Source organism: Trichosurus vulpecula, chromosome 6, assembly GCF_011100635.1.
Source record: "Trichosurus vulpecula isolate mTriVul1 chromosome 6, mTriVul1.pri, whole genome shotgun sequence".
Classification (NCBI taxonomy): domain Eukaryota; kingdom Metazoa; phylum Chordata; class Mammalia; order Diprotodontia; family Phalangeridae; genus Trichosurus; species Trichosurus vulpecula.
In genome coordinates this window covers 130,430,520-130,452,559 of record NC_050578.1, presented here as the reverse complement: position 1 = coordinate 130,452,559, position 22,040 = coordinate 130,430,520, and the positions used below count along the sequence as shown (strand labels likewise).

The 22,040-nt window shown below is 38.0% G+C and overlaps 1 protein-coding gene across 1 annotated transcript in view; it reads right to left on the bottom strand.

Moving 5' to 3' along the window:
- The window catches only part of LOC118854756 (transmembrane protease serine 11A-like), a 72,515-nt gene that overhangs the window by 27,933 nt on the left and 22,542 nt on the right, over positions 1-22,040 (bottom strand). Inside the window, exons 4-5 of the mRNA XM_036765021.1 lie at positions 9,545-9,612; positions 5,153-5,313 (exon numbers count right to left, since the gene is read on the bottom strand). Coding sequence (XP_036620916.1) covers positions 5,153-5,313; positions 9,545-9,612 — 229 coding nt within the window. The remainder of the gene's footprint in view (positions 1-5,152; positions 5,314-9,544; positions 9,613-22,040) is intronic.

The following is a 22,040-nucleotide window of genomic DNA, read 5'->3' as shown; positions in this document are numbered from 1 at the left end:
TTAAAAACGAAATCAAAAGGCTGAAAAATATAGAAGAAAATATAGGTGTCATATCAAAACAACTAATCTGAAAAATAGATCAAGGAAAAATAATTTAAGAATCACTACACAACTTGAAAGCCTCGACAACAACAAAAAACCTGGACACATAATAATAATAATAGTAATAATAAGGAGGGCACCAATGCACCTCCTTTCAGAACTAGATAAATTTAAACAAAAAATAAATGAGAAAAAGGTTAAGGACCTCAACATAAGTTTAGAAAAATTCTAGATAATAAACCTCTGGTTATTATTGAATGAAGATAGAAGGGAGTATACATATTTCTTACCTGTGCATGGCACATTTACAAGAATTGACCGTATGTTAGGGCATAAATTCTTCACAAAGAAATGCAAAAAAGTGGAAATATTAACCACATCCTTTAGTGACCATGATGCAATAAAATTATAGTCAATTGGAAAGGATTAAAAACAAACTAGAGATGAAATTACAAACCTAAGGAATTGGTGAGTCAAATAGCAAATCACAAACAAAATACATAATTTCATTAGTGCTAATAAAAACAGACAACATTCCAACATTTTTGGAATGCAGCCAAAATAGTACTTACAGAAAAGTTTATGTAATCAGCATAAGAAAGAACAAATCAATAAATTCGGCATGAAACTTATAAGAAAACTATAGACCAATATGCCTAATAAACATTGACACAAAAAATTTAAATAAAATATTAGCAAAGAGGATACAGCAATATGTCATTATTCTACACAATGATCAGGTGGATTTATACCAGGAAAGAAGGATTAGTTCAATATTAGGGAAACTATATTGATAATAAGAACAAGAAAAAGTCAGTTATCAGTGGACAGAAAAACTGTTGAAAATATACAACCCTTATTCCTGGTAAAAACATTAGAAAATATAGGAAGAAATAGTTGTCGTTGTTTTTCAGTGATTTTCCAGGAATGTCCTACTCTTTTGACCCCATTTTGCATTTTCTTGGCAAAGATACTGGAGTGGTTTGCCATTTCCTTCTCCAGAAATTTTATAGAAAATTATAGAGGAAACTGAGGCAAAAAGGGTTAAGGGACTTGCTCAGGGTTACATAGCTAATATGTTTCTGAGGCCAAATTTGAACTCAGGAAGATGAATCTTCCTGACTCCAAGTCCAACATTCTATCCACTGTGACTCCTTTCTGCCCTTGAAATGAACAGGCTTTTCACTAATAGGGTAAATAATGTTTATCTAAAACCAAAACCTGACAAATCACAAAGCCTAATTAAATACCAGAAATAGAAATTCTGAAGAGCAAAAGAAAAAAGATAAAAGAAAGAACAAATTTGAAAGAAAAACAAAACAAAAACAACCCCAAACAAACAAAAACAAAAACCACTTGAACATAGGAGTATGCTTTCAGGACCAGGTTTGAGCAGAGGCACAAATATGTGATGAAAAAGTGAACTGACTACTTCACAGTTCTGCCTACAGCTGTAGTATATTGACTTCCAATAACAGTGCATTTTTTTTATCTTGTTAGCTCGATGATCCTTTAAATATCACTTAAAAAGTGTGAATAATGACTCTTGTACCAGACCCTAAAGGACTGACAGTACTTCTAAAGTCAGCATCTTGCCTGGCTAGTTTTGCTGTCAATTTGCTGTTCTATCAGAGAAATAATAATTCTTCTAGTAAGTAGTCCAGCCCACAGTGGATGAGGCTTCACTTGTCCTGGCTTCTCAATCTCCCCTAATATTGTTATTTACTAGAGTTAGAGTGAAACAAAGCTTTATTCTCCGCCACTGAAAATTGCTCCTTTGCATTCTGAAGTTACAGGTTGTTTCTAGGGTTATAGCCGATCAAGTCATTCATTAAGTCAAACGGAAGTTTCCAACAGTTGGCATTATTATCTATAGAACCACCAGTTATAGGCCTTACTTTCACAATTTTTATACGGAATTTTAAGCCTGTTTTGGATTCCCTGGCAGCCTCAGACCATGTAAGGATTTTAAAAGTCATTCTCAGGTTGCTTGGGAAGATATTTTTTTCCCCAGGAGAAGAGGTGTTAAAGAGTAGTTTGAAATAATGTTTAGCCACTCTTCATTCAAAGTCCTCATATTCTCATATTCATGTCTTTGTGTGTGAAAAGTCAGTCTGATGTACTGAGAAAATCAATGTTCTTGGAAAAAAGTGAGACCTGAGTTATAATCTTGCTTCCAGAACTTTCCATTTATATAATCATGAGAAAATCACACCCTTTCTAAGTTTCAGTTTCCTCATTTGTAGAATAGGGCTGATAATATATATGCCACTTACCTCATAGGGCTGTTGCAAGTGTCAAATGAGAAAAGGTATGTGGAATGTTTTACAAACAGGAAATGTTAAAATAAATGTCAGTTATAGTAATAATTATTCACAGAATAATAATATAGCTCCCAAAGGACAAGGAGGTAATTCACAGAATATTTTTTTTTCCCTAGAGGAAAACACTGTTTCCAACTAAGTATCTTCTGGTTAAAAAGCACAGGTCAGGGCAAGGGAAGGAAAAGCAACTCTGCATTCTGTTGAGCTGGCCCTCCAGTTCTTGGTGCCCTTCATTTATATGAAACCTTTCAGACTGCAATGATTTCAACCCTAAGGAACAATTTACAGAATAGTAATAGTTTGTATTTATGTAGCACTTGTGTTCCAAAAATATTTTCTGTCTCCTTGTGAATCCTCACAACATTCCTGTGAGGAAGGGAGTAAAGTAATTATCCTCTTTTTACAGATGATAAAATAGAAGAAAAGAAAGGTCAAATGATTGCCAATGATCCCTCAATAAGTCAGTGACAGGACCAGATCTTCTGACTTTCAGGCCTTTGCTCCATTTATTAGCCTATCTAGGGGTGGGGCACCTACAGCCCTGAGGTCACAGGTGGCCCTCTAGGTCATCAAGTGTAGCCCTTTGACTTCAAGTGAAGCTTGGATTCAGTCACAGGGCTACACTTGAGGACCTAAAAGGCCATCTGGGCCTTGGGGCTGCAGGTTGCCCTTCCCTGATACTGTCTCCTAGTCTAGGGAATGAGCCTTAGCTCACCAGCCCAAGTCCTAATAGAAACACTAGTCAGGTGGTGATGCTGAAGGACATCAGTCCATGTGCTTGAAACCATTTCAAACATCATCTCTAGTAACCTGGTCTTTTAAATTCATTGGGAATTAATGCTCTTCATTGGCAACCTCCAAGCAAAGTCATTCCTGGAGACTTTAGTCAGCAGTGAGCTCTTATTAAACACAAACTGTGTGCTAGGCATTATGCTAGGTTGTAGGGCCACAAAGATAAAAAGTCAATCCCCCCTTCCTTCTAGGAGCTTGCAATCTATTGTATGGCTTACAGTCTCTTGTAATGGGTAAAGGACAAAATGAAGACAGGTAAATAAATACAACATATGTGCAAGGTAGATCCAGAGTAATTTCTAGGGGAGATCACTAGTAATTGGAGCAGAAGGAGGAAAGGGTCAGGATAGCCTTCCTATAGGAAGTAGCAACTAAGCTAAACTCTGGAGGAAAGGAATGATTCTATGAGGCAGAACTTGGAGAAAGTAGAATAAAGGCATGAGGATAGATTGTTCAAAAGCACGGAGAAGGGAGATTAAATATAATATATAGGTAACAGAAAGCATGCTGATTTGACTGGGCTGTAGAATGTACCAAGGAGGAAGTGTTCATCGTGAGGAGATGATCCTTTGCTCACTGAGGCTGTGCCAGTGAAGCACAAATTCTGACTGGTCCTATCAAACTATTGAGTCCTTAAGTATGGGGTAATACTACTCCCTTCTTACAATGATAGACTCTTGTATGTTGTCTGAGGACCTTCTTAGCTAAGTTCAGAGTGTCTTTTCACAAGGCCATCTTCAGAGTGATGAAAATGGTTGCCAACAACTCTAGTAGACCAACTACTTAGTTATAGAAGACCGCCACTCATGGAATTGTAGATGCCTTAAAATATTGGTAATTCCATAATCCATGATATAACTTACCAGCATGGCCATTATCTCATAGTCCTCACAATGTCTTTTGTGATTTGCTTCCTAAGGCAACAGAATGCCTAGAGTGAAACTCTCTGCAGGTTCTTCCCTCTCCCTCTTCTTCCTCTCTGGGGAGGGCCATTGGATAATTTTTAAGTCTAGTGCTTTGCAGAACCTATTTAGAACCTTAGTGGCCCCCAAAGAGTTAATATAGCTCCCAAAGGACAAGGAAGTGCTTCTCTGTTAGAACTTGTTCCTACTACTCATGTCTTTATCCCTTTGGGGGAAAAAGTATATATAACATTATACATGTTCTTTAAACATAAGAGCTTCTTGACTATGTTCCAGGTTCCAGTCAAAAATGCAGAAGCTGCAAAACATCCTAGATTTTTCAGTTGCTTAGTCACAGAGACAACAGCTAGGACTTATTATTGATACACATTAACTTCTGCTATTTTGGAATGTATGTCATCAATGGCTTCATCTAGCAGAAAACAAAAGTTACTCCATGGCCCACTTACCTAAGATTTCATTTTTTAAAGTCACAACTTGAGTATAGATAATGTTGAATGTTACATATCCTTTCTCTCTCTCTCTCTCTCTCTCTCTCTCTCTCTCTCTCTCTCTCTCTCTCTCTCTCTCTCTGTCTGTCTGTCTCTCCCCCTTCCCTTATTTATCTACCTGTTTGTTTATTCATTTATTAAGTTGGTTTTTTTCATTTGTTCAGCCATTTTGCAAACTCATTTGTTTATTTTTATTTTTTGAGGCAGCTCAGTGTCATAATGGATAGGGCTCTAAGTCTCATCAGGAAGTCCTGAGTTTGTAATCAGCCTTAGACACTTACTAGCTATGTGACCCTGGGCAAGTGCCATAATCTCTGCCTCAGTATTCTCAACTTTAAAATGGGGTTAATAATAACACCTACCTCCTAGGATTATTGTGAGGTTCAAATTTTGTTATTTGTGAAGAACTTAACATAGTACCTGGCACCTAGTAGATGCTTAATAAATTCTTATTTCATTTCTTCCTATTTATTCATTCAGTCACTCATTATTCATGTATTTGTTAGAAAAATGACCAACAAATTTAGAAATAAATGCATTAATACAAGAATTAATGATAATTGGAAAAACAAATACTTGCCATTGAGCTGGAGGGATGAGGCATTTATTTTCAGAGCTCTTGTGTTTCTTATTTTCTGTTGTAAAATGTTATGAATTTTTTTCTCCCTTGTTTCTCTCTTCTCATTGGAGGGAAACTGAAACACCATTACAACATCCGCTCTCATGCCATCTATTTCTGGCCTGCAAAGCACAAAAAGACAGATGGAGATACCATGGAAGAAACGCTAGAATGGGGGTCAGAAGACTTGAATTTAAGCCCCAGCTCTACCACTACCTAGCTAGATGAACTTAGCATGCACTCTCAATTTCTTCTTCTGTAAGCAAAATGAAGTTGTTTAACTGTATGATTTCTAGGGTTTCTTTAGCTCTAAAATTCTATGACTTTAAATACTTACATCCTACACTTGCTCTCTTATTTGATTTCAAAACCCTTTATGCTCATCTTATGCAGTTATATGTTAATTTTTATTTTGTTTATCTGCATGTACTATAAGTACTTTATCTTCCTCCTACTAAATTGCAAGCTTCTTGGGGTGGAGGAACATGTCATATTTATCATTGTAGCTTCATCAGCAGGTAGAAGAAGAAACTGTACATATTCCAGTGGATCTATGATCACTTACACATAGATATTCCCACCAATGATGCAGGTTGCAACCTATCAATGCCTGCCCTTCATTTACAACTCTTGTCCATATCTTCCCATTCATTCACCATAGGGGTTTAACTCAATGTAGTAGAGGCCTTTGTATTCCATTGACATCCCAAGGATACCATTGACGCATGTGGGTTGTCCATTCCTCTTACTTTTGTTGCATGCTTAATGCATTTTCCCCATCATAAATTGCATGCAACAGGGGGCTTAGTACAGTGGCTAGCAAATAGTAAATATTTAATAAATTCTCATGAATCATTGACTAATTTGATATCCAACTGAATTGAATCTTCCAGTTTGAGCAGAATGGTGTTTGAATTGTTTGGCATGGTGACAGCTTACCTTCCCCAAGCCCCATGATTTTAATTTTTACTCTTCCCCGCCTTCTTGTCCCACAGAGGGCAGTTTTTCTGTTTTTTCCCCTTTCATGTTTTTCATTGAGCCCATTTTTGTGATTCATCCAAAGGTGTATCAGGTCAGGTGCATAGGGACATGTATGACAGTAAGATGTGGTAAGGACTGGTATGTACTTACAACATCTTGGTTTAATGCAATACCATAGAGCTAAGTTATACATTCTTTCAAAACTGAGAGAATTTAGCTATTTTCAGACTATTTTTCAAACATATTAATACGTGATTAATATTCTGGTATAGATTTCCCTAGTAGTCTGATAAAAGTTTTATTTTTTCTTATTGTTTCTTGGTTTGTGTTTTAAATCCTAGGACTAAAAAGCTAAAGAAAAGTCAATCTCCCAGATTCTCAAAGCCAAATAAGGGTGAGGTGGGGGAAGAGAAGGCGGAGGATTAAATAATGAATAGATGCTGTGTCATTTACAAAATATTTCATATATTTTACCAGAGTGGTAACTAGCACAGCTTGAATTTTTCAGTCAATCTAGGTATGTGTATTAAGTACCTACTATGTACCAGGCATTTTGTTACATGCTGGAGCTATAAATACAATTAATGAAAAAGAGTACTGCTTACAAGGAACTTAAGGTTCTGATTTGGGGTGGATGACACTTCCTTCTTGGAATGCTTCATTTTCTTCCTTGGCAACAACCATTCCTCAAACTTGTCTTGTGGTCCTCTTTCTGCCTGTGTTGCCACCTGACCACACCCCTAGTCAGACTGGCTTCTATGATGTTCCCCACACCCCATATGCTAAATCCAGCTCCTAGTGCTCTCTCCATTTTAAAATATTCATTGTGAACATTATATCTCAGAAAACTGCAAACACTACAAATCAGGGCTTGATTTATGTTTTGTAGATTATCTAGACCAGGGATGGTGAGGCCACAGGTTGCCCTCTAGGTCCTCCAGTGCGGCCCTTTGACTGAATCCAAACTTCACAGAACAAATCTCCTTAATAAAAGGATTTGTTCTGTAAAGCTTGGACTCAGTTAAAGGGCCACACCCAAGGACCTAGAAGGCCACATGTGGCCTCGGGGCTGCAGGTTCCCCACCCCTGATCTAGACTTAAGAAAGTGGTAGTGAAAATATTAGTGATATAGATTGTACTTAAAAGTGTGCTATGCTTTTCAGAGAGCCAGTTATTACAAATTTACCAACACATCCTGTCACCTTCTCCTTTGCTCCATCAGAGCTGCTGGCCTCAATTGCTTTTGCCCCAGGGGAAAAATTCCTCCTTAGTACTATGTGTTTTATTTCATTTACAATATTGAATCTGAAGATTAGGGCTTTAGATTGTACTTGATGTCAAATTGACAAACAATTCTCTTTTAGTATGTACATTCTACATCCACCAGAACATTTCTAGACTTAAATGGTTTGCTCAAAAACATCTAGGCAGTGAGAACATGAGAAAGAACACTGAATGAACTCTGCTAAGACGCATTTGTTGTAGTGATTCAGTACTCCCAACCAGGCTAGAAAGTCATTGAATTCATTATCTCTTCATCTCATAATTGTGCTGCAAGTCATGGAGCTATAGAATATTAGAAAGAGAAGGGGCCTTAGAGATCAAATCCCTTTTCACGGATGAGGGACCTAGGGCCCAGAAAGATCAAAGAACCTGCCCCAGATTATATGGTTCATAAGTGAAAAGTAGTATGGCCTAGTACACACACACACTGATTTATTAAGAACTTGGTTTGTTTAAAACTCCCTTCTGACATTTACTACCTTTGTGAGTTGGGCAAGTCATCTAATGTCTGTGATCCTCAGCTGCAAAAAAAGAAATGATAATACTTATGTTACCGACTTTGAAGGATTGTTGTGAGAAATGCTCTGTGGACCATAAGGCACTATGAAGTTTGAGCTATTCAATAGGGTGCAAATCTGGGACTTTTGATCCCCAAGTCTCATATTCATTCTACAATACCAAGCTACCAGCAAGTTCTCAATGGACCAATCCATACTTTTATAGCATCACAAACCTAAACTTAGAAGGGACTTATAGATTATCTAGTTTTACTTCCTCATTTTTCAGATAAGGATTGTTGCTGTTGTTGTTTGTCCTTCCTTCCTGAAAATGACCAATGGCGTTAGGAAGATGATGTCTTGACTTACAAGTGAATTGATTTAAATGAGGCAGGGATGTGCAAAGTCACCAGCCTTACTCTCTCCTCTAGAGCCATCTGGGTTCAATGCCAAGACATACATTAGGATGACTTGAGATGACCCCAGATGCAATGAAAGACTTTGGCCTTTTAAAGCTAAGGTCTTTCCTGGATCCCAGTTTGTCTGCGGCTATACCCATTTCAGTGACTGAGGCTAGGTAAGAAATGAGGCAAAAGAGGCCTCTTTTACCTACTTGAAAAAAAATAACCAACAATTGGGGAGGGAAAACACTCAGGATTTCTGGACAGAACATGGGGACATATCCAATTGTCCTAATCTATATCTTACCACTGGACCCAGATGGCTCTGGAGGAGAGAGTGAAGGGGATGACTTTGCATAGCCTTGCCTCAGTTAAATCCAAATTCACTTGCAAATTAAGACATCCCCTTCCTGATGTCATTCAAGAATGAAGGACAAACAACCCTCAGATGAGGAAACTGAGGCCCAGACAGGGTTGTGTGATTTGCTCAAGGGAACATAAATGATAAGTAGCAAAGCTGAGATTCTAACTCAGGTCTTATGATTCCAAATTCAATGATTCAAATTTCAGACTTTTTTCCTTTTCAACATAATAGCTATAATCAGATGGGAATGTTGTGAAATCTCACCCTGAGCCACTAGTGAATTGTTTTTTGAAATGCTGAAAGCCATTTTGAATAACCCAACCACAATCAGCTAATGAAAACCAGAATTTTTAACCTGAGAAAAAGGCTTAATTTTCTCCAAATCCATAAAAGAGTGTGTATTCTTCTTGGTCTGAGAAGGGAAGTCATATCTGTTATGCTTGTGATGTTGTATGGTTTTTTTGGTCACTCAAGTGATTTTCAAAAAATCATTAGACTTGTACTATAACCTCTGGGTACATTACAAATACCAAAAATAAAACAAAAACAACAACAAAAAAAAAACTAATAAAAGAACATATCTGTTACTCCAAAACATAAGTTGCACACCTTTTCAGTAGCATCTGTTGCTCTTGGAAATCACAACAGAAAAGAAAATCATAATCCCCTTTAGCTGCTGCTTTAGCAGCTGCTTCTAAAAAATGTTTGATGTGAAAAAGCCTGCCAGAGTAAGGAAGTTTACTAAATGAAGTTTTGCAACTCATTGGTTCTTACCTATGCTTGCTAAGCCACCTTTGCACAGTCCGTATTTTCTAAATATACTTACGTCAGTTTGATTACTCGATTCTTGATATAATGTTTGTTCAAGATTGAATCAATAAATGTCTCATCCACCTGATGAGAGAGAGAGAGAGAGAGAGAGAGAGAGAGAGAGAGAGAGAATTTGTGTTAACACAAAGATGTTTTGCAATAAGAGTGAGTCCTTGATTAAGAATTGTCATTCACAGTGAATTCCAACTGAGGACTATAACCATTATCTAGTCTAATTATACAATATCTGGTTTATGCACTTGAACCATCATGTAAGTCACTTTATTTTTTTTTTCCATTCTTCCTTTTGTTTATTTTTTAATATAGCTACTTCCTTTCGGCATCATTCATTGCTCCCAGCACCTGCTCTGTTTCTTTTTCCTGAATCTTTCCATACCCTATAGCTCTGAAGGATTTATGAGCTAAAATATGGAAAGTGTTTTTCAAAACTTAAAATTCTACAAAAATCCTAGCTATTATTATTTTGATAGGGATTTCTATAAGAAGCACTTGCCATTAAAAAAAGTATAGAAGACCTCCTAACTGACCATACTGTTTGTCACAATGAAGGATAATAACTCCATATCATGCCGGACAAAATAATTAAATATACTGCTGAATAGCTTAAACTGAAACCCCTATAACAGTCCCTGAATCACATTAATACTCCATTCATGGAGCTGTGAATCAACGGATCTAGTCATTCTTAAAAAAGGAATTTCGAATTATTTTTTAACATTGGCAAAAAATCTATATTTTCTGATCCAGAAAAATCACTACTAAGCATTGTACCCCAAGGTCAAAAGCAGAATGGTCCTGTAAATATCAATATATTCATAGCAGAATTTTTTTAATGACAAATAATTGGAAATAAAATTGATTCCTATAACTTTGGAAATGAATAAACAAATTGTTGTACATGTGTGTAATGGAATTTTTCTGTGTGAGAAAGGATCAAATAAAGAATTTCGAGAAGAATGGCAAGATTTACATGAATCAATGCAGAGTGAATTATGCAGAAGCAGGGAAATAATATCAACAGTCATTATAACAATGCCAATGGAAAGGACAAACATATCTGAAGCTTGTCTGGATGGACATAATAAGCAACGAGTTTGGCCCCGGGGGAGAGTTGAGAAAATACTCTTTCTTTTCTTCTTTTAGATATGGGGGACTAGAGGCATGAGTAATAACATATATCAGACTTGGTTGATATATTGGTTGTTTCCACTGAATTTTTTTCTTCTTTCCTTCCCTCATTCCTTCTCTGTCCCTCTGTCCCTCCATCCCTCAATCCCTCCCCCCTTTCCTCTCTCCCTTCCTTCTTTCCTTCCTTCTTTACTTCCCTCCTTCGTTGCTTCCTTCCTTCCTTCCTTCCTTCCTTCCTTCCTTCCTTCCTTCCTTCCTTCCTTCCTTCTCTCCATTCTTCCTTTCTTCCTTTATTCTTTCCTTACTCCTTCCCTTTCTCTGTCTCTCTCTCTCTTCCTTCTCCCTTCCTTTCCTTTCTTCTGTTACAAGAGATCGCTTGCTGGTTAAAGAAGGAGAGAGACATATCAGAAATAAGGTTGATCCAAATACAAAATACATCCATAAAAAAGAAAAGTTCATGAATAAAGGCACAGGAGAGAATCTAAGCTTAGGAGAAGATGATTATGGAAAGGGCAGAGAGGGAAGAGGAGAGAAGAAGTTGCATGTGAGCAAGGTACCTCTTTAGCTAAAAGAAGATAGGCCCCTAGTTATATATGAAGAGGTTAGATTTTTCAAAATACAAGATTTTATCCTACGATTGTTTAGAATAAAAAGTAGCTAGACAGAGACAGATTCAACAAGAGGAGACCTTCCAGGAACATATTTATGGGCCTTTTTTTTGTATAGAATATGAAGTCATTAACTATAAGAGATGGGAGGAAGAGGAAGAGGAAACACTCTGAACCTTAGTAGAGAAATGCAGGTTTGGATTAGTTCACTTGGTATAAATCAAGGGACAAAAATACTTGGTAATTGTTAGTCTTGAGCTGCATTGATCTGATTATATCTCTGTGTGCCAGAGGGGAAATAAAAGGCAACCATCCCTGTGCTACTGTTGTACATGATGTGTTGTCAGTGATGTAGTAGTCCAGTACCCAAGTTGCATCTGGCTCCTGCAAGTAGCAGTGTTTGCCAATGAACACTAGATGGCAGCAATGCGTGCTGAGTTTAAGCACGCTATCTATCTTTCTGTAGAGTTGCTTAAATTGGCTACTAGGCTACGGGATATGCTGAGCATGCAAATAACTTGCTGGAATTATACTGGGAGGGACAAGAAAGAACAACTGTCACCTTGTAAAAGGGCAAAAAAGAAAAGGAAGGTTGAGGTAAGGAAAAAAAAAATTAGCATTTCCTTACTCAGCATCAATGTTCATTTATTTGATTGTTCATGGTATATTACAATACTTTAATGGATCTCATTGTCTTAAGTGTGAATATTCATTCCACTCTTGTAGATAGTAACAACTCTATGTCTTTTTTTCTTGTCAATTCTTATCCATGACTTCACACAAAAGTTTCCCAGATTGTAATAGTTATAACTTACAAAAAGATTTACGAAGCATTTTCCTCACATTAACCCTATGAATTAAGGTGATACTAGAATTGTTTCCATTTTACAGATAATGCAATTGAATCTCAGAGATGATAAATGAGTTGTTTATGGTCATAAAGCTGGAAGAGTTGGAGCTCCCATGCTCTCTTGAATAATTGCTCATCTCCCCAACATAGTACAAAGGGGATGGATCAGTCACTTATGTCATGTGTGGACTCCAAAGGCTCAGGTCTTGCTGACTTGGTCCCTTACTGCTCAGGTCAGTACCTGACTTTTTCTCATTCTCCCACCCTCATCTTGCTTCCACTGCACCTGTTCTACAGCTAAGGTTCTCCTGGAAAAAGTCTCTGCACAGCCTCTGGCTACCAGTTGCTTGCTCTTGACCTAGTCTTTCATCATGCTACCGATATGTTAATCTTGTGGGAGAGGTTGCCATCATTCTGTTTAAATTAGCAGTATTGAAAGCCGCTCTACTAGTGCACAGGCCTTTGGAAATGTGTTACCCCCACCAAAAAGAACATGGTAGCCATATAACGTGCCTATCACCTCATGTACCTCCCCGAGTTTGAAAAAAAATGGCAGACACTACAAATCACATTAGATTCATGGCACATTTTTCCACTCATATTCTAAATTTTCATCATTTTGCATACAGCATAGTCACAGGTAATTATCTTAAATATCCAGTTTAACTGCAGACATAGAATACATAATATCTATGTTGGAATTGTATAGGCTGTGGAAAGAAATATAATGCATAATTCACATAATCCATAAAAATAACAAAATTCACATACAGCGCACAGCTCCACATATCAGTGCTTTAGGCAAAATATAAATCAGTGCATACTATCAGGCTACCCATGCAACCTCTCCCCCATCATTCCTGAAACATCCTAAGTCAGCTTGATCACTGGCTAGTTAGTTATTTTGGTATGGCCTGCTACCCGTTCTATATTCTCAGTATTCTCAGAACCACTGGCTTACCACTAAATTCTGAATTCATGCATAGCTCAGGATAGCTGCCACTGCTTCCCAACAAGTAAGATTCTATATGTGTCTTCTATTCTGCTGAGGCCCATACTACTAAAATATTAGTCAAGAAAGGGATGGCCTATGGACTCTTTCCTCCTCCCTCTCAATTTTAGAAAAGGTTTCCCTTCAAGTTGGTGGCAATATTGCTTAACTTCTCTGACCCTTGAAAGGGTACTAACATACACTTAGTTGAATCATGATCCATATTTTCTTCATATGAATGGTCATCTGACTTCAGTAATCCCTGTGCAACCAATAGATAAGCCTTTCTTAGAGCCCATGTGGCTAACCCTCTGACATTTTTGTCCTACTTATTAACAATGAACTGTAATGGCAAGCAAAGTGGGACTTTTTGCTGTTTTTTCTTTTGGAGTGCTTCTCAGCACTAAGGCAATCAAGTGCCTTTGATTGAGTCTTGCCTTTATTTGAATCAAGAGTCTTTGATTGAATCAAGAGTCTTTGATGACCTGCTTAAGTCACAATAAAGCATAAGCCACATGAGTTTGAGTCACATGGTTGTGATGCCCTCTGTGGGCTGACCCTGAAGAAGTTTATATATACTCTGAGGTTAGCATTTTGCTTTGGGGCTCACACATTGGAAAAGTGTTTGTGTGATTCGGCCAGATGAGACTCTGGGTAGCTGTTAAGGAGCCCCCTGGCTTTGAAAACCCAGATGTTGGTGCTTCTCTCTCTAGTAACTATGTATGTATTGCTACGGACAGACAGTTAGAAGCCCTGTCTGCTGATTTGTGTTATTTGCTCTGTTATATAATTTCCACTTGTAATTTCTGTTTGTATTTTATCTGAAGTTCAGGGTGCTGACTTTTTCCCCTAAACTAAGTGAACGATATATGCATGTTTAATTAAAGTGAGGTTGTAAACCCCTTCAAGTTGCTTTCCTTAGAAAAGCAGATCAAAGAAACTGTGCTAGCAGCCCTCCTGTGTGCTGGTGTTGTTGGTGTTACACATGAAACATTGTTGTTACAGGCACCTGACTAAGTGGGCCATAATCAACAGGTCGTTGTGATATATTGTCTTTATAAGGCCTCAACTGTCCTCTGGCACCATTTTATATGCCATCAAACTACACGGCCTTTCATCTACTTGACATGGAGTAGCTTTCTGCCAATCTGCTATTTTGTATTTTCCCTGTATACCAATAAACTGAGAACTATTTTCCTTTGCTGGAGTTGACGCCAGCAAACTTGCTCACTACATCATTTGTTTTTCTCTGAGCTTGTCTGAGATAAGATCATAGATAGGTGTTGGGCCTCCTTCAACTGATCCTCAGCAAGAAGATCCTCTGGTTATGCACATCTCTATTCTTTGACTCTCTAAAAGACAAATAAATAGGGAACAAATAGTAGCCCTTATCAAAACATCAACAGGTACTGAGTAAAGGCTGTAGCATCGTTCTTGATGACGTTATATTTGTGCACTAGAAATGCCCCATGTTGACTTCATTGAGCCTTTTGCTAAGGCCTCATGAAGGAAGGAAGTCAATAAGCACTGGTTAAGCTGTAGATAGAACTCTGGGCTTGGAATCAAGAAGACCTGAGTTCAAATCTTCCCTCAGACACTCAATAGCCATGTGACCTTGCATAAGTTCACTTAAGTTTGTCTTAATTCACTGGAGAAGGAAATGGATCACATGGAGTCAGGCATGACTGAATGACTGAACAACAACAACAGTATGCCAAATACTGTGCCAAGTACTGTACAAATATTATCTCATTCAAACCTCACAACAACCTTGGGAGGTATGTGCTCTTATGATGTCCATTTTATGGTTAAGAAAGATGAGACAAGCAGGGTACATGACTTGACAGGAGTAACAGCTAAAGTTATAATATATAAATATCATATATAATTATAGTTTATAAAAATATAAATATAGAAATATTTTTAAAAATAAAAATGTAATATATAAAACTATAATATATAGTAGTAAAAACCTAGCTGCCTCTGGATCATCATTGTGTCCAATAATGTAATTAAAAGCCTCTGATTTGAGGTCTCCCTGAAGATGGTAAAGTATAGTTCTTGACTTCTCTATTCTTGCCAAATTTAGCACCTCCATGAACAGCTTCCTCCTATGATCCTGACCTTTCTGATCTTTGTAGAGAAGCCATAGACAGAGAAATATTTCTCCCACAACACTCTGACAACCGTAGAAGTTCTCTGGTTGAATATACCTGTCAATACCAGGTCAAGTACTCTGTCACCATCAGAAGGTTGCTCATATTCATCTAGGGTCAATTCTAGGAACCAGTAGAGGACTTTTCTAGAGAAACTCCATTAAGAGTCAATATTCACTGGACATCAGAATACCATTGGTCTTCTAAGTGTCTATTAGCAACCCATAGTTTCCATTGTTACATAATGAGAGCAAATCCTTGTGAGCATTTGAAGGAATTCATAATAATGCATGAAAGAGTCAGCTGACTGACTAATAATAAAGTCTTAAAGTTGTTGGAGATAGTATCAAGAAAATAACTGCAAATGAAAGGTTTCCAAGAACATTCAGAGAGGGAATTTAAATGGATTTAGTATCCAAATGAAGAGAGGCTAATTGTTATGACTTCACCAGTGACCTGTATTTAAATAAGGAAACCACCAAATCACCCAAGAAACATGGACAAAAAAAATGAAAGAAATTTAAACAGGGAGAACAAGGAACTACACGCCAAGAGTGTGTTTAAAGACCAGTTTATAAACTTCCCTTAAATGAATTCCTCCCACCATTGATGGCTTTGCAATTCACAACTTGTTGACTACAATACTGGATTAAATTCTTGACTCACCACATGATATAATTCATCTAGCAAGGAAGCTTACTTGAAAAACTACTGAGCCAAGCATTATTTCCATCTGTGACTCCTGGGTTTCATGGGGGCAGATTGAGAGGAAAACAAATGACATGTGGTGTAGAGGTGAACTTTCTGATTCACAGTGATATAGAGACTTATGAGTAAGGCTTACTGAATATTGTTTGTATCCTTTAGAGACATGAGAGAAAAGCCTGAATGTAATGATAAATTCATTACCGAATGCAGAAGATACATAGTACTGTTCTCTAAAGGACGGAGATAATTTCTCTTGGATCAAGGACATACAACTTCATTTCTTTTATTTGTTTTAAAAAATTTACTGCTGCTCTTTCACTTTTCCATCCCATATATTTCCTGATATATTCCTCCTTATCCCTAGTTTTACAGAAAAGGTAGTTGAGACTCGGAGAGGAGTAGTAACTTGTCTATGATAACACAGTTAGTGGCAGAGAGTAGTACCCAGATCTCCTGACACGCTTTCCTTTCCTTCTCCTTCACTCTTGTCTAGTTCAGGTATTTTTTTTCCTGCTACACCAAGTTATATGTCTCCAAATATTCCAATTCCCTCTTTTGTGAGATAATTCAGTTACTTAGCATTCTGCCTCGCCTAATTCATTATTTTTATAACAACAAATCCAGCTCTTTCATCCTAATTTTATGCATTTGTTTTGACACTACTATATCTATAGCAATGGGACTGAGAGATGTAGACCTGTACATGGTTATTCAATTTGCCTATCATTTACCATAAGTAGCGGGTTTGTCACAGGCATGATACTTCCTGATATACTCTGCTGAGGTGGGAGGAATGACAAGGAATTACAGATGTTCTCAAAGTCACTCATGGGATGACATCAGTTTATGATGTCACTTGTCATGCAGGTGATATCAGTACTTCCTAGTGTATAACATCAGAAAGGTCTCAACCTCTTCTTACTAGACCGATATGCCCTAACCCCACAATATGACAGTAGGGGCAGCAATCATGTGTCAGATGAAGAGATGCTATCACTGCAAGGTTGAGGAGCTTTGAAATCCTCCTCGATGTATTGATTGGCCTTGTTAAAGACAAGCAATAAGAGTTAGACTGAATTTCCTCTTTGTCAGACTTTGACAGTGATTCACCTAATTTTACGGCATCAAGTTCTTAAGCTCTCACTCTAGGTTTTGGGACTTTTTTCCTCACATTTTACCAACTTTAAAGAATTGACAGAATCAATGAGATAATGGCTCTAAATTTGCTGAAGAGAAAACAATAAAGATAATCTTTAGGGAAATATGCTAACTTTTCTAGCATGCTGAGTACATTAAAATGGTTAATTTACTGTACATTTACTAGGCCACAACACTTAGTGAGCATCCACCAAGTAGCACCTCCATGAACAGCTTCCTCCTATGATCCTGACCTTTCTGATCTTTGTAGAGAAGCCATAGACAGAGAAATATTTCTCCCACAACACCCTGACAACCGTAGAAGTTCTCTGGTTGAATATACCTGTCAATACCAGGTCAAGTACTCTGTCACCATCAGAAGGTTGCTCATATTCATCTAGGCAGGCAGAGTCAGGAGCCACAACAGTTACAGTACCTGCCCCTGATGTGCTTAAAGTTGATGGTGAAGCTAATGACCTGGAGATATCAATGAGCAGAGATGTATTCCCTGCAATTAATTCACAATTTAACCTTTCTCACTAGGAGTACTAATTCAAACATTTAAAAAACAGTTGAAAGTCTTTGACAAATGGTGATATATGAATTTTGATAACATATTATCATCTCTACTGAGCTTTCTACCTTATCTCAATTTCTTATAACACTATATCCACAAGATGAGTGTACCATTCCTAACTGAAGTTAAACATGGTAGAAACACCTGGAAACAGGAAGACCCGAGTTCAAATCCAGCTTCAGACACTTATGAACTGCATGTCCTTGGATAAGTCAATTAACCACTGTCTGCTTCAGTTTCTTCATCTATAAAATGGGGATTAATAATAGCTCCCTACCTTCTTGGGATCTCATGAGGATAAAATGAGAAGATATTTGTAAAACATGTTGCAAATCTTAAAGTGGTATGTAAATGCTAGTTATGATCATCATCTAACTACAAAAGCATAAACTCAAGGTCCCAAACAAGAAATCTCAGTAATCTTTAAGGTGTCAGCAGCCTCTTATCTGCATGTCTGATCTGTTGTCCACCCTTGCTTGTATTTCCTTCACGGCATTTGAATCACCCTCTTCCAATGCACAAAGCCATCACCAGACTCTTAGTCCAGACTTTGGTCACATTTCACCTGAGCTCCTCCATCAGTGGTGATATCTCACCTTCAATCTTCTCATTACTTCTGGCAACTGCCTGCTCTACGTGGTTCTTAATGTTCCTGCCATATTGACCTTTTGACTAGGTCTTTTCCCATAGCAAGAATGCCTTCCTTAGAGGAACTTCCACTGAGCCTTGGATCTAATCCAAGTTCTTTACCCTTAGCTTCAAATTATTTCATCAAGCTACTTTACACTGCCACATTTCCCTTGTCTTCTCTTGTTTCCCAGCCAATAATCTCTGTAACTTTCTAGCAAATTTGTTTAATGCTGTTTTAAGAATCATTTCTGTCTTCACTTCTGATCCCATTAAAAAGAAGGAGTTCACAATTTAGAGCTGTTCTGAGCAGAAGGAGGAGAGCATAACTGTATTTAGGGAAGAAGGACTTTATCCATCTCCCTAATTTCTACCTTCAAAGTGGTGGTATTTGCATTTACATCTTAATCAATGGATAAAAATGAGACTATTAGGTAGATTGAGGAAAGAGAGAAGGGAGAAAGAAACAAATGTGAGATTCTTTTTTTACTTTAACTTTCATGTCAGGAAGAATAGAGACGGAAAGCCAAAATGAAAGTCTTTATAACATTAGTTCAGGACTTTAAAAGAATCTTGGTTGCATGGGTAAGAAATGGCAGCACCAAGCCTCAAATTCCAGACTTCTGATGCCAAATCCAGTGTTCTCAATGCACTGCCAAGATAGTTTCCTCTAAGTAATTTTAGTGTTCTTACCCTCTGTGGCCCTACCTAAACTGAGAGCAGATTAAATGATTAAAACTGCATTACTGTAGGGATATTGTGAAACTCCTATAGTAGCTACATAAGACACTTTGATTGATGAAATGTTATTATTTGTCATTTGTTTTGGAAGAGGACCAACGATACCACAGGGTGAAGACTTCATTTGCCCATGAATTGGATTTAAGTGAAACAGAGTTGCACAAAGCATAAGCCTCACTTTCTTCCAGAGTCATCAAAATTCAGTACCAAGACAAAAGTCAAGAAGTTTGGTGATGTCTGGAATGCAGTGGATGACATTGACATCTTCAACGTCTGACCAAACTCTAGGTATTCTACGGTAGCTGCTTCGGCTACCTTCGTGGCTGTAGGCACAAATTGTTCTCATTCAACCATTCTGCCAAGGGAAGTCTTCACATGCATGGGTAGGCACCTCCCTCACTTACTGAGAGATTTGAGGCTTGAAGGTTATCCACAACCTGGTGTAGTTCATCTGCCAAGAAAGCCTGCTGCCACACATACTACGGCTTCTTGGTCACGGATGAAATATATTTATATCGTGAGGGAAGCCAGGTGATGCAGTGGGTAGAGTCCTGGGCCTGGAGTCAGGAAGACCTAAGTTTAAATTTTCCCTCAGATACTACTAGGTGTGTGACTCTGAGCAGGTCACCTAACCCTGTTTGCCTCAGTTTCCTCATCTGTAAAATTATGCGAATAAGGAAATGGTAAACCACTTCAGTATCTTTGCCAAGAAAACCCCCTAAAATGAAGCCACAAAGTGTTGGATATAACTGAAATGACTGAACAACAGATTTATATCACGATCTCAGAAACGTGGAAGAGCTTGTCACTGTCCATGAGCATGAACCCATTTTATTTTTTTTTCACTCTCTCCATTCACATCAGTAAATTCAAAGCCAAGAGGAAGAACAGGACTTGCCAGCTTTCCTGCTTTAGCTATTTAATTAGTATTCATATGGGACAGGGAAAAAACAAACTGGCTTTATTCATTGGGATTTAGCAACAATGAACAGGAGTGGCCCAGGGAGAGGCATGGGCCTTTCTTATAATTCCCTTAAGGCGAACTTGTACCAGAGAGAAACTTGCCTCATAAAGACAAAGATAAAGAGTTTAAAACCCTTCCTGACCCCTTCCTTTTGCACTGACCTCCCTTTCCTCTTTCTTGCCTATTAAATGTAACACACAATTTAGCACTTAATTAGATGCTGCCCTGTATTGTTTGGCTGGTGTTTTATGTGTTCTTTTTGCCTGATTTAGTTGAACTCTTGTAGGATAGAGATCATCATGTCTCCATCTTCTCTTGGTCCCATAACACTAAGTATATAAAAGTTGCACAAGAAATATTTAACAACTGATGAAGATTTAGAAGAATCTCCCCTAGACTAGATTCTTAACCAAAGTATTGGCTATTGACTGGAGCTTGTGTGTTATTTGAACGATTCTCTCTTTGAGTTCCTGTCATGTGCAGAATTATCACATCTAGCATTTAAATGGCACTTTACAGTTAACAAAGCATATTATGTAGGTCATCACATTTAATTACCATATCAACCCTGAACATGGGTGTTATTGTTATCTTCATTTTATAGATAAGGAAACTGAGGCTGAGAGGTTAAGTGACTTACCTACGGTCACACACCTGAGGTATGATTTGGATTCAGGTTGTCCTGACTCTTAAGTGCTACACTCTATCCATTGCACCACCAGCTGCCTAAAGAATTCAATAATATTTTAAAAAACTATTAACATATAGCCCAGCTCTGTAGATTCTGAATGGTTTGCTCTTATCTTCTTGCCAAATGGGGAGAGATTTTGTAGTTACTTGTAAACATCTGGCTTAAAAAACATGTCCAGTAAGATTCTCCTTGGTAAAATATTACTTTACAATTATAGAATGTTTTTTTAAAAGAACTGATGCATACTTTTTCTGTTTCATACTTACAACTCTGTGAGGTCTATATTACAATACCTGTTTTATAGATGGAGAAAGTTATCCTTAGTTATCTGTAGAAATTAAATGGTAAAGCTGGGACTAGAGACAGCATAATATAATGGAAATAGTCCTGGGGGTGATGGGGGTGGGCAGAGCCAAGATGGTGGAGAAAAGACAGCCACTCGCCTCAGCTCTCCCCAAAACCCCTCCAAACACCTTTAAATAATGCCATAAAACAATTCCTGGAGTAGCAGAACCCAGGAAAGGATGGGGCAAAATAATTTTCCAGTCAAAAAAAACTTAGAAGGTCAGCAGGAAAGGTCTGTCACACCTAGGTGAGAGTAGACCACAGTCCAGTACAGGCTGTGCCAGCACACACCCAAACCTGGCAAACCAGGAGCAGCCTTTGGGAGCCACTGAATCAGCAGCAGCAGTAGCAGATGCTTCTGGAGCTCTCAGCCTATAGGTGGTAAGGAGGTTGAGGAACTGGTCAGAAGGAGAGACAGGGGTCTCTTTGCTAGCACTGAGGCAGGATTTTGTTGCTTTGCCCATACTTAGGTCTAGCTAACATTTCTGCAACAGAGCTTGCTGCCATAGTGGAGCCTTTCTCACAGTTCCAGGGCAGAAAAGAGTGATTATAGTCACTCACAGACCAGAGCACAGGCCAGGAGAAGAATAAATATACCTCTTTTTAGATCTTAGCACCTTGGAAAAACTGAAAACTTATAAGTCCCTAGAAGTATCTCTGAAAACAGCTGCATGAAATCCCTGAAGCTTGGGACAGTACTCCCTCCACCATGGAAACAGAGCCCTTCTTTACTAAAGAGTTAAAAGTCAAGAAATAGGTTGGGAAAATGAACAGAAAGTTACTATGGTGACAAGGAAGATCAAAACACACACTCAGAAGAAGATAATAAAGTCAAAGCTCCTACATCCAAAGCCTCTAAGAAAAATATGAATTGGTCTCGGGCCATGGAAGATCTCCCAGAAAGGATTTTGAAAATCAAGTGAGAAAAGTAGAAGAAAAATTGGGAAGAGAAATGGGAGTGATGCAAG